At 49.1% G+C, this 11,665-nt stretch overlaps 1 protein-coding gene across 8 annotated transcripts in view; it reads left to right on the forward strand.

Moving 5' to 3' along the window:
* Positions 1–11,665, forward strand: part of TENM4 (teneurin transmembrane protein 4) — a 748,341-nt gene that overhangs the window by 729,499 nt on the left and 7,177 nt on the right. For all 8 annotated transcript variants that reach the window (XM_043580116.1, XM_043580117.1, XM_043580115.1 and 5 more), the window contains 3 exons: positions 1,832–2,128; positions 3,577–5,191; positions 10,637–10,779. In XM_043580116.1, the coding sequence (XP_043436051.1) occupies positions 1,832–2,128; positions 3,577–5,191; positions 10,637–10,779 (2,055 nt within the window). The remainder of the gene's footprint in view (positions 1–1,831; positions 2,129–3,576; positions 5,192–10,636; positions 10,780–11,665) is intronic.

Genomic DNA, 11,665 nt, shown 5'->3' on the forward strand with positions numbered 1-11,665 from the left:
GCAACTCCTCTGAGTCTCAGACTCCTCTGCGGAAACAAGATAATATATTCCAAGTACCTAGCCCAATGCTGGTAGAACCCAGGTGCTCAATAAATGGCAGCGATTAGTGCTATTAGGATTTCCTCTCTGCGGTGTGAACTGGACCAAAAGTTTCCCAGGCTTTAATTGGTCCCTCTCCCAGCCTGAGATTAATGGTGCTCCAGTCCGGTGGCCGCATCTCCGCGTCCTCCCAAAATAAATGGCCACCCACAGTGACGGCATGTGGAATTAGAATGTTATCCGGGTGCGCCTCCCCATAATGGAGCTCATTTTTTATACAACTGGGAACTTTTTTAATAAAGAAAGATGTAAAATAATCTCATTGCTGCCACTGCCAAGCACAGGAAGCATTAGGCGGTTCCCCAGTGAGCTGCTTAATTCAATTTTATTAATTTTGCCACAGAGGTGTAGCTCGCCTTCCCTAGGGGCCCTCCAGGGGTGGCGGGGGGGCAGCTGGCTGGGTGGCAGCTCCTTGGGAGGAGTCACAGGGGACCCTGCAAAAGATGCCTTAAAATGGCCCCCATCATTGTTGGTGGTGCAGACCCTGAATCTTTCTTTGCCCTCCCGGCAAAGAACACAGCTCCAGTCTCCGGTGCCTCCGATTTTTCACGGGAATTGTCTGCCACACTGTTTTTGCTCTGCAATTGTATTTGATTACCCCTGGGAAGGCAACCTTATTATAAGCAGGCCATTCACAGCTAAAGTTGTCCCAGCATCATCATTATAAATCCTTATTTTCAAGGTTTGAGAATTTGTTTGGAGGAAAGGGGGAGACACACACGTCTCTACATTCTCTGAGAATGCGATCCTTTGCTGCCATTTAATGGAAATAATTACATTCATTAATTCAGTACCTTCTATATGCCCAGAACTCTGTTTGGTAATCTACTCAGGCTTCTTCAGTCCTCACAATAGCCCTGTTGTTTCACAGAGGAAGAAATTGAGACTCGGACAGGGAATGGCACTTGCCCAAGGTCACACAGACAAATTGGCCACAGAATCGAGGCTGGAATCCTGACCTTAATTCCTAGACCTGAGCCTAGGAATTTTTTACCACCCAGGGTCCTAGAGGGCCTTTCATTACCTCAGTCCACATGTGCGGTTTTGTATCATATGACCTACATCATCTACTTTCCTCTTGTGTTTCCCTTACATGTCAAACTTAACCAGTGACCAATGGAAGAGTCGGAAAGTGTGCACAAATGTCCTATAAGGCCATGTGCCAATTAGAGGGGACACAGCATTTTAGCTTTGGAGTACCTGGCAATGTTTCAGGGGCAACCGATGCCTAAAGGGTGGATCCAAATACAGAAGTAGGCCTCAAAGTATATTTCTTTATTAAACTATGAAAAACCCTGACTTACCTCTACCCTTGTGGGAGCCCTGTATTCCTTACTCTGGAAGGAAATTGAATTGTGTGCTGACCTAGCAGCCCAGCTGACCTAGCAAGGGGATCTGGACCCACTTGGCCTCTCCCTTTTTAGGAGAGAGTCAAGAAGGAGCTGCCTTTTTGTCCCCATTAGAAGTATGACATTAGGATATCACACGGATCGTCTTCAGGACCAGCTAGTATTTGCTCAATACCTGCACTGCCTTTATTCTCACAACAGCCCTATTTAATTGGCCTTCTCATTTTACAGATGATGAAGCTTCATAGAACTGGCAGGTAATAGAGCCAGGACCCAAACCCCGTCTGTTGGCACCCATGACCTGTGCTGCCTCCTCTAATCAGGACCTTCTCACATCAAAGTCTTCAATGTCCAGATTAACTCTGTCTTTCCTCCTACTCCAGGTTCACAACCGGAACCTCCTGTCCCTGGACTTTGACCGCGTGACCCGCACAGAGAAGATCTATGATGACCACCGCAAGTTCACCCTCCGGATCCTGTACGACCAGGCAGGGCGGCCCAGCCTCTGGTCACCCAGCAGCAGGCTGAATGGTGTCAATGTGACATACTCCCCAGGGGGCCATATCGCTGGCGTCCAGAGAGGCATCATGTCTGAGAGGATGGAATACGACCAGGCAGGTCGCATCACATCCAGGATCTTTGCTGATGGGAAGACGTGGACCTACACATACTTAGAGAAGGCAGGTGTCCATCCCCCCCACCCCCCCCACCACTGACTGGCCTTGCCATTTAGAAGACCATTGTGTCATGGCTCAACCCATGGCCAGGCCCAGCTTGCTGCCCTCAGCGGAATAGATTGGACCCATGTGGTCTCCAAAAGAAAACAGAAAAATCTGCAATAGAGGGCTGGGGAGCCCGAGAGGCATCTGGGTGGATCGTGGTGATGGTGTGGCAGGTGGGGGTCCTGGGGCAGGAGAACGTTAAAGGCCCACATGAGAGACTGGAACTGGGGGCAGGCCCAACACTAACTGGTCCTACAGAGCAGGACTGAGGGCCGAGGCCCAGGCAGGGGTCTGCTCCCAGGTCTGGGGCACACAGTGTGATCTGGTCACAGAGAATAGGGCAGAGGCCTAGGGATCAGTACTTAGGCAGGAGGTGATTAATCCTGAGCTTCCAGTGGTGGGCATGGCCTTCGTAAATCCATTCTGCTTCAGGTTAGGATTTATTTCATCCCAGGGGCTAAGAATCAGAAAAGCCCTGAAAGCAAAAGTTGGTCCCAAATCGGAGAAAATGTAGCTTTGCTGCCTAGCTTCCTTTAGGTGTGTTATCTGCTGACTTATTCCTGTAAAAGAGCCTGCACTTCATGCCCCGGTTCTTGTACCCATGTCTTTACTTTGTTTCCTGCTCACAGTCACCTGTCCAGGGTCTGGGCTGTGCTTGCTTTGTGCTCAGTCTTCCCCACCGTGTGCTGGGTAAGCATCTCTAAGCAATGTTCTGTGGTGGTGCTAAGAGAGATGTTGGAGGTCATCCAACATAGTGAAAAACCCAACCCAGAGGGGGAAAGAACCTTCCTGGGGCCATGCAACAAGCCATTGTTAGGAATCAGGTTTCCCTGTTGCCATCACAGTCCACCCCAGCCCAGGGTGGGCATATGACCTGTTCCTGCATAAAGCCTTAAATGCCCTTCTCAGATGCATTCTTTATCCTGTGGGCCACAGGGAGCCAACATAAGTTGTGCAGCAGGCAGTAGATACTGTCAGGCTGTGTTTTAGGAAAATCATTCTTGCTTGAGTAGGAACATTGATTTGAGAAGGAATCTGAAGGAAGGAAGCCAGGAGAGAGGCTGTTGCAAATCCTTCTAGCCAGTGCTCCCAACCTTTCTCACACACCATCACCCACAAAATCATCATTTTTGTACCACACAAAGGGACAGGCAGACAAGGCTGCTCACATGGGAAGACAGATGGCCTGAGTGCCAGGGCCAAGGGCTGAGAGAAATCCTTATCTTACCCATTTGTACCCCACTGCAGTACCCTATGGCACATTGTTTAGAAGGCCGTGGTTTGGGCCTCACTTAGGACAACCACCAGTTCCCTTGGCTTTTCATTCATCTCCTTTAAGTCTTAAGTGCACAGACTTCCCCTGCGTGCACTCCCCTACTCTTACTTCTGTGTTCCTTTCCCTCCAGTCCATGGTACTGCTCCTCCACAGCCAGCGGCAATACATCTTTGAGTTCGACAAGAATGACCGCCTCTCTTCTGTGACCATGCCCAACGTGGCCCGGCAGACGCTAGAGACCATTCGCTCAGTGGGCTACTACAGGAACATCTACCAGCCCCCTGAAGGCAATGCCTCGGTCATCCAGGACTTCACTGAGGACGGGCACCTCCTCCACACCTTCTACCTGGGCACTGGCCGCAGGGTCATATACAAGTATGGCAAACTGTCAAAGCTAGCCGAGATGCTGTATGACACCACCAAGGTGAGCTTCACCTATGACGAGACAGCAGGCATGCTGAAGACCATCAACCTACAGAATGAGGGCTTCACCTGCACCATCCGCTACCGTCAAATTGGGCCTCTGATCGACCGCCAGATCTTCCGCTTCACTGAGGAAGGCATGGTCAATGCTCGTTTTGACTATAACTATGACAACAGTTTCCGGGTGACCAGCATGCAGGCTGTGATCAATGAGACCCCGCTGCCCATCGATCTCTATCGCTATGATGATGTGTCAGGGAAGACAGAGCAGTTTGGGAAGTTTGGTGTCATCTACTATGACATTAACCAGATCATCACTACAGCGGTCATGACCCACACCAAACACTTTGACGCATACGGCCGGATGAAGGAAGTGCAATATGAGATTTTCCGCTCACTCATGTACTGGATGACCGTCCAGTATGATAACATGGGGCGAGTAGTGAAGAAGGAGCTGAAGGTGGGACCCTATGCCAATACCACCCGCTACTCCTATGAGTACGACGCTGATGGCCAGCTACAGACGGTCTCCATCAATGACAAGCCACTCTGGCGCTACAGCTATGACCTCAATGGGAACCTGCACTTACTGAGCCCTGGGAACAGTGCACGGCTCACCCCACTAAGGTATGACCTCCGTGACCGCATCACTAGGCTGGGTGATGTGCAGTACAAGATGGACGAGGATGGCTTCCTGAGGCAGCGGGGCGGGGACGTCTTTGAGTACAACTCAGCTGGCCTGCTCATCAAGGCCTACAACCGGGCCGGTGGCTGGAGCGTCAGGTACCGTTACGATGGCCTGGGGCGGCGGGTGTCCAGCAAGAGTAGCCACAGCCACCACCTGCAGTTCTTCTATGCAGACCTGACCAACCCCACCAAGGTCACCCACCTTTACAACCACTCCAGCTCCGAGATCACCTCCCTCTACTATGATCTGCAAGGGCACCTCTTTGCCATGGAGCTGAGCAGCGGTGATGAGTTTTACATAGCTTGTGACAACATCGGGACTCCTCTTGCTGTCTTCAGTGGAACAGGTTTGATGATCAAGCAGATTCTATACACTGCCTATGGAGAGATCTACATGGACACCAACCCCAACTTTCAGATCATCATCGGCTACCATGGTGGCCTCTACGATCCACTCACCAAGCTCATCCACATGGGCCGGCGGGATTACGATGTGCTGGCTGGTCGTTGGACTAGCCCAGACCACGAGTTGTGGAAACACCTTACTAGCAGCAACATCATGCCTTTCAATCTCTACATGTTTAAAAACAACAACCCCATCAGCAACTCTCAGGACATCAAGTGCTTCATGACAGGTGAGGATGAGGGCTCATTCAGAGGACAGGACTGTTGTTCTGGTCCTCTGACAGGACGGTCTTCCTTGAGAAAGCTGGTAGTTGGGTCACAGGAAACACTGGCTTTCCTTAGAACAGCATTTTTCAAAGTAGATTTTAAGAAACACTACTTGAGAGAAATGCCCTGGAAAAACTGGTACTGGCCTCAAATTGATTTGACAGGGCAACTACCATTCTTAAATTTTCATAATACATTGCAGCTTATGAAAGTCTCTGAGAAGTCCTCTGGTAAAGAGAACTGTTTAACACAGTTACCCACTATTTCTCAAACATCTGACCACGAAACCCCTTTACCCACAGTTTCTCAAGCATTTGAGCATGAAACCCCTTTTTTTCACCATGAAATCCTAGTGCTTCACTGGATGCATCCCTGAAAATGCACTTTGGAAGTTTCTGACCCAGAGATCAGGCTGACTATGAGTCCCCAATAAGGTGGGTGAAGGTATAGCTAAAGAAAAAAAAATCAATTTTCTCATTCGGGATAATGTAATGGAAAGTTCAGAATTTGGACACAGACAGAACTGCTGAAGGATGCACCATTTCTAAATTATGGACAGTCACAGAAATTACTTAACTTCCCTTAATTCCAGTTTGCTGACCTGTAAATTAAAGTGAGGGGGCACCTGGGTGGTTCAGTCAGTTAAGCATCCAACTCTTGATCTCAGTTCGGGTCTTGATCTCACGGTTCTAAGTTCAAGCCCCACACTGGGTTCCACTCTGGGCATGAAGCCTACGTAAATAAGTAAGTAAGTAAGTAAGTAAATAAATAAATAAATAAATGTTAGAGTGTCTACTGACACTGATAAGTATGCATGTTGTAAATCCTAGAGCATCCACTAGAAAAGAAAACAGAGGCATAGCTAATTAGTCAATAGTGGAAATAAAATGTAGACTAAAAAAAATATTCAACCCAAAGAGGGTAGGAAGAGGGGAGAAAGGGAGAGGATGGACAAGTAGGAAAAAACAAAAAACAAAAAAAAAAACCCTGCTAGGATGGTTGCAAGGGTGAAATGAGATACATTTTATAACCTGCCTAGCACAGTGCCTGGCTCATGTAAGGTTCCCTTACCTCGACCCTGACTTAAAAAGTGAGCTTTGTTTTCCACTGCTGTGAAACCAACTGGAATATAAATGTTCACACGTGCCAGAAATGTCTTCAGCAGCCACAGTCCACCCAGCAAAGCAGCCACTCCCAGACCTCAGCCACAGAAGACCTCAAGAGTCAGAGCAGCTATGGGGATTCAGGTCTGGAGAAAACCAGCGCTTTTTATAAAAGAGAGTTTGCAGTGGGCAAAAATTGGGCACGCCCCAACTCGCAAACCTGGTCGTTTCCTTCTCTTTCTCCTGTGACACAACCCTGCACCCCCTATTTTAAGGCAGTTTCATTTTCATTCAACAAGTGCCTCCTGGGTGCAGCCACTGTTTTCGGCCTGAGGGGATGGGATACAAAGATGATCCCTGCCCTCCAGGAATTTACACTGCAAGGGAGACACAGACAGCAGTGAGGGGCCCAGGATGAAGGTTTGCACTGATGGCCGTTGATACACAGGATGCACAGCTGGCTGTGCCCAGGGAGCAGTTCATCCTTGAGGCCCACTTCTGAGTGGACATTCCTCAGGTAATGGGGAGAAAGGCAACCCAAGCAGAGGGGACTGCATTTACAGAAGTGCAGAGAGGGCAACAGGTACAGCTTACATGAGTGCCCCGTAGGGATGTGGCTTCCTAGCTCCCAAACCTGGTGGCCTGGTCTGGACCCTGCTGCTGCTGACACTGACTGGAGGATTCTTTCCGGGAAGAATTCCAGGTGGTCATGTTGAGAGCAGGCATCCCATGTGTGAGGAAGAAGAGTGGGCGCAGTGGTGGGTGGGTGCAGTGAAAGCGGACTTGGGGCCTGTGGTGAACAGGAATAGCCCAACAAGGTCTCACTATGCTCAACTTGCTGGCAGTCCAAGAAAACTTAACAGATTTAGAAAACATTTCCATTATGTCTGTGTACATTAAGCACACCCCCTGCTCATCCTGCAGTGAGTTTCTTTCGAGGTATCTTGGCAGGTTACTTACTGTAGCTGGAAAAACAAAAAAAATGGTACAGAAAAACATTCTGTTACTACAAACCAAGATCCCACTAATTCTCACTAAACCGTTTAGCTTCCATGCGAGCTACATACAACCTCACTCACATCCAGTAATGACACCAATAAAAAGGAGCATACACTCCAAATGGATAGGCTGAGGTCACATGACAACCCCTGAACCAAGCACTGTGGCTGGGGAGAGAAAACGCACCGAGTGGCTTAGCCTAGGCCACATGCTCCATTGCTGAACCCCTAGGTGGAGTTAGCCTCCCTAAAACTACACAGATACCCCAAAAGGAAGAGTGAGAAGGCAGAATGGGATGCTAGGAAGGCAACCAAAAAATATCCACCAAGGATCCATCCCATACACTATTGCACTAACCCTCACCTGAAGCCAGTGAGATGGGGATCACTGACTCCATTCTCAGAGGAGGAAAGTGAAGGTCAGAGCCATAAAGTAACTGACCATTCTCAGAGCCTGAGAAGTGGCAGGGCTAGGGGTAGAACCCTGCTCTAACTCCAGAATCCTCATTCTTGGAATGAAATTCACTCTGTAATGTGCCCACATAAGAAAGGATTGTTAATTCATCGCTGTCCCAGGTGGCTACACTGATGTCTGGGGCAGATGGGTAAAAAGGGGCTTTTTAACTTGACAGAAATTTCTAACTCTGATATCATAAAAAGGAAGAGTAAAATTCCCAACTTTTCAGAAAAGTGCCATAGGAAAAAAAAAACAATGAATAAATCGATTTTCAGCATTTTTCCTAAAGGCATAATGAGAAATGTTCCTACCTTCCATCACTTGTGATTAAGGCCCAGCCCTCTTTTCAGCCCCCTAGTTTCCTGGGAATCTGCAGTAATCCTGATAGAAGTTTTCCTTTCCAACTACAAATTCAGATGCAGGTTCTCAGCCTCAGGCCAAATGGCTTCATGGGGGATTTTTTTCCCCCTGTTCTGTTTGTTTTAATTTCCTAAAAACCATCTGCCACGATTCATAGAATCAGAGATTCTCAAAAACTCAGTGAAGAAAGGGACTTTGGAGGCAAGCTAGCCCAAGTGCCTCATGTTACAAATGAGGAAATGGAGGTCCAGTGACCTGGGGGTCTGGGTTTGAAAAAGCTCAGAAAACCTTCTATGAGCCAGGAACCGAGCTGGACACTTTAGAATATAGGAAACCCAGTCATTCGTGTAACAAGCTTAGAACAGTTGCTGCTGTATGATGGCTGCCCAAAGTGGTAACACTATTATTCTTTCCATGGCTTGGTGAAAACCATTTCTACCATCAGTTTGTAGATAGGGAAACTGAATCTCAGAGAGGTTAAGGAAACGGTCCAAGTTCACACAGTGTGCAACTTGGGGAGCCTGAATTTTAACATGGGTTTCGTCTTGCCTCACCATGTTCTTTTCCTTCCACGACTTTCCTAGAAGTAGAACCTGGGTTTCTACACTGCCCTTCCTATCTTCCTCCACCCCGGTACCTCCATGTTTCACACCCAAGAGAGAGGGGCTCCAGGGCATCCAAAAAACAAACAAAAAAAAAAAAACAAAGGCAAACTTGAGGTCCTTGAATGAGAAGACAGCACAGGATGCAGCGGTGGCAGGGACACAGTTGTCTACCCCCAAAGGACATCCCCATCGTTGGAATGGCTTCAGTGGGTGGTAGGGGAAGACAGCTCCACCAGTGCCTGGACCCTAAGCAGGGCCTCCCTGACCAGAGACCTGTCTCCTTTGGAAGAAGGCAAAAGCAGGCCTGGATGCCCATAGCCCGGGACTGCCAGCTCTGAGGCTCAACTCCACCCCCCACCCCTACCCCTTCCCCAGACTTTGGATTCCGAGTCTCTGCTCAACAAATGCTTTAGCATCTTCAACTGCCTCTTCTCAAGGAAGGCCGAGCCACACTGGGACACAGGCTGGCTGTCCCTCTCCTACAGGCACCCAGTTAACTCCTACCTGCCATCCCAGGCTTTTCCTGTGCTAGCCACAATTTTTCTTTCTGGTTCTCTCTCTGCCTTGCTGAACTGCTCTCCGCTTACCTGAACACTCCCCACACTCACCTGCCCTCTCCAGGCCTTGCCTTGCACACGGTCTTTGCCTGAAGTGCCCCCTTTATCTCTGCTGAAGCCGGACAAAAGGTACACAGATTTCAGTGTCTGCCTTAAAGGCCACCTTCTTTGTGAAGACTTGTCAGCCTGTCCAACTGAAGCCTGCCCTCCTCTCATCTTTTTTCTTGTGTCAAAGTTTTGCATGCCTGTGTGTCATCTCCCCTTCAGGGTTCTGAGTGCACAAGGTGAGGGTCGGAGTAACACAGTGCTGGGCACACGAAACGCTCTCAGCAACATTGGGCCTAGTAACAGATGACGCTTTATCCATCCTCTTTCTTTCCCTTACGTCTTGGCTTCCTGATTCTGTTCTTCAGTGAGCCAAAGGCTCATGGGAAAGTCCTCTCTATCCCTATACCTAATATTCTATAATTAGTAACCCCCCAGGAATGTTATAAAATCGATGAAACCAATGCCTATGGCGCTAGATCCTCAAGCCCACACTATTTTTAATGTTTGTTTATTTTGAGAGAGCACGCATGTGAGTGGGGGAGGGGAAGAGAGAGAGGGAGACAGAGGATCCAAAGTGGGCTCTGCGAGGATAGCAGAGAGCCTGATGCAGGGGCTGAAACTCATGAATGATGAGATCATGACCTGAGCCAAAGTCGGACGCTTAACCAACTGAGCCACCCAGGTGTCTCCTCAAGCCCAATATTAAAGATTGGAAAATGAAGGCACAGGGAGATTAAATGACTTTCTTAGCATCACTTACCAGAGTAAATGAAAGGTAGACTCGGGGTGGGGGTGGGGGACTCTTTGATGTTTGGTAGAGGCCATCTTGCTGCTTGGGAGAGGAGGGAGGGCTTGTTTTTAAATGGAATTTCTCTTTGAAAGTCATTCACTTAAATCTTTCCTTTGGGTGCAGTTGTCCTCTGCAAGTGTTTCCTCCTGATGCAGGGGGTGGGTGTGCATCATCTACCCCCCACCCCGGTCCCCCCGGGTTTGAATCCAAAGAGGTTTAAGTGACAGGGGAGTCTGGAAACATAGGTTCTACTGAAGTCACAGCTCTCTTAGATACATATCTAGGAGAGGAACAACGGTCCAAAGAGTATGTGCGGCTTTAATAACCATGAAACAGTCTTCCAAAGTGTTTGTAGCGGTTGATGTCCCACTTGCGACACCCCCCCCCCTCACCCCCCCACTGCTGTCTCACTCTGGGCCACTTTATTGGGATGTGTCACCTCTGAGGTCCACTCACTCCACAAGGACGTTTCTGCTTCTCTCCCACCCAGATGTCAACAGCTGGCTCCTCACCTTTGGATTCCAGCTGCACAATGTGATTCCTGGATACCCCAAGCCAGACATGGACGCCATGGAACCATCCTACGAGCTCGTCCACACACAGATGAAAACTCAAGAGTGGGACAACAGCAAGGTAATCTGCGCACACACGGCCACCCACCCTCAGGCCAGGCAGACCTTATGGGAGTGGCTCCTACAAAGCTTTTCAGGAAAGCATGGGCCCGTGACAGAAACTGACGTGGTGCAGCCACACTGCCTGCCAGAAGCTGTTCAGGATATCTGTGGTAACCACTGGCAAGCCACTGTGGACCCAGCTGTAACAGAACACAGACCCCCACAAGCTCTATTAAGTTTTCTCTGATACGCAGAGTTTGGAATTCCACAAAAACAATGAGCCTTTGTCACTGCCCAGAGCAAAAGGGCAAGGAGGGAGGGTGTGTTCTAAATACAAGTGTGACATTTTCTGAGCACCTCCGTTCACCTGCACCTGCCTGAGGTATTCTACACAAGTTAGCGCACACATATCCCCTGGTATTACTGTTGGCATTTTACAGGTTTAATGCCTGAGGCTTTCCAGTGCCACACAAGCAAGGAAGGGGTAGACTGGGATTCACACCCGGATCTGTCTGTAAGGTGTTCAAAAAAATGTTACCTTCTCTTGTGTGCCTTTCATGGCCTGGTTTTAAAGACTCACAGAATTATAGAGCTGTAAAGGCCCTTAAAAACCCCTCTACCCCACCCCTCACTTCAGGCATCCCCTTTTCGCCCCCTCCCCCACTTCATAATGTAAGTACTAGGAGCTGGCTCTTCCAGGCCCCACGCTGCACCCCGTGAATGCAGGCATGAATCAGGCGGAGACCAGGCCTTCTGGGGATCCCTGTCCAGAGGGAAAGCAGGGTTGTTAGATGGCACACTGCTGACAGCCAGAAACTTGCACATCCGTGTGTCTTACTCCAGCCTGATTCCCTTCATCCTCGGCTCAGCTGCCTCCGTCCTCTAGACTCTGGAGAACATGATTC

This window comes from Prionailurus bengalensis, chromosome D1 (genome assembly GCF_016509475.1).
Source record: "Prionailurus bengalensis isolate Pbe53 chromosome D1, Fcat_Pben_1.1_paternal_pri, whole genome shotgun sequence".
Lineage (NCBI taxonomy): Eukaryota > Metazoa > Chordata > Mammalia > Carnivora > Felidae > Prionailurus > Prionailurus bengalensis.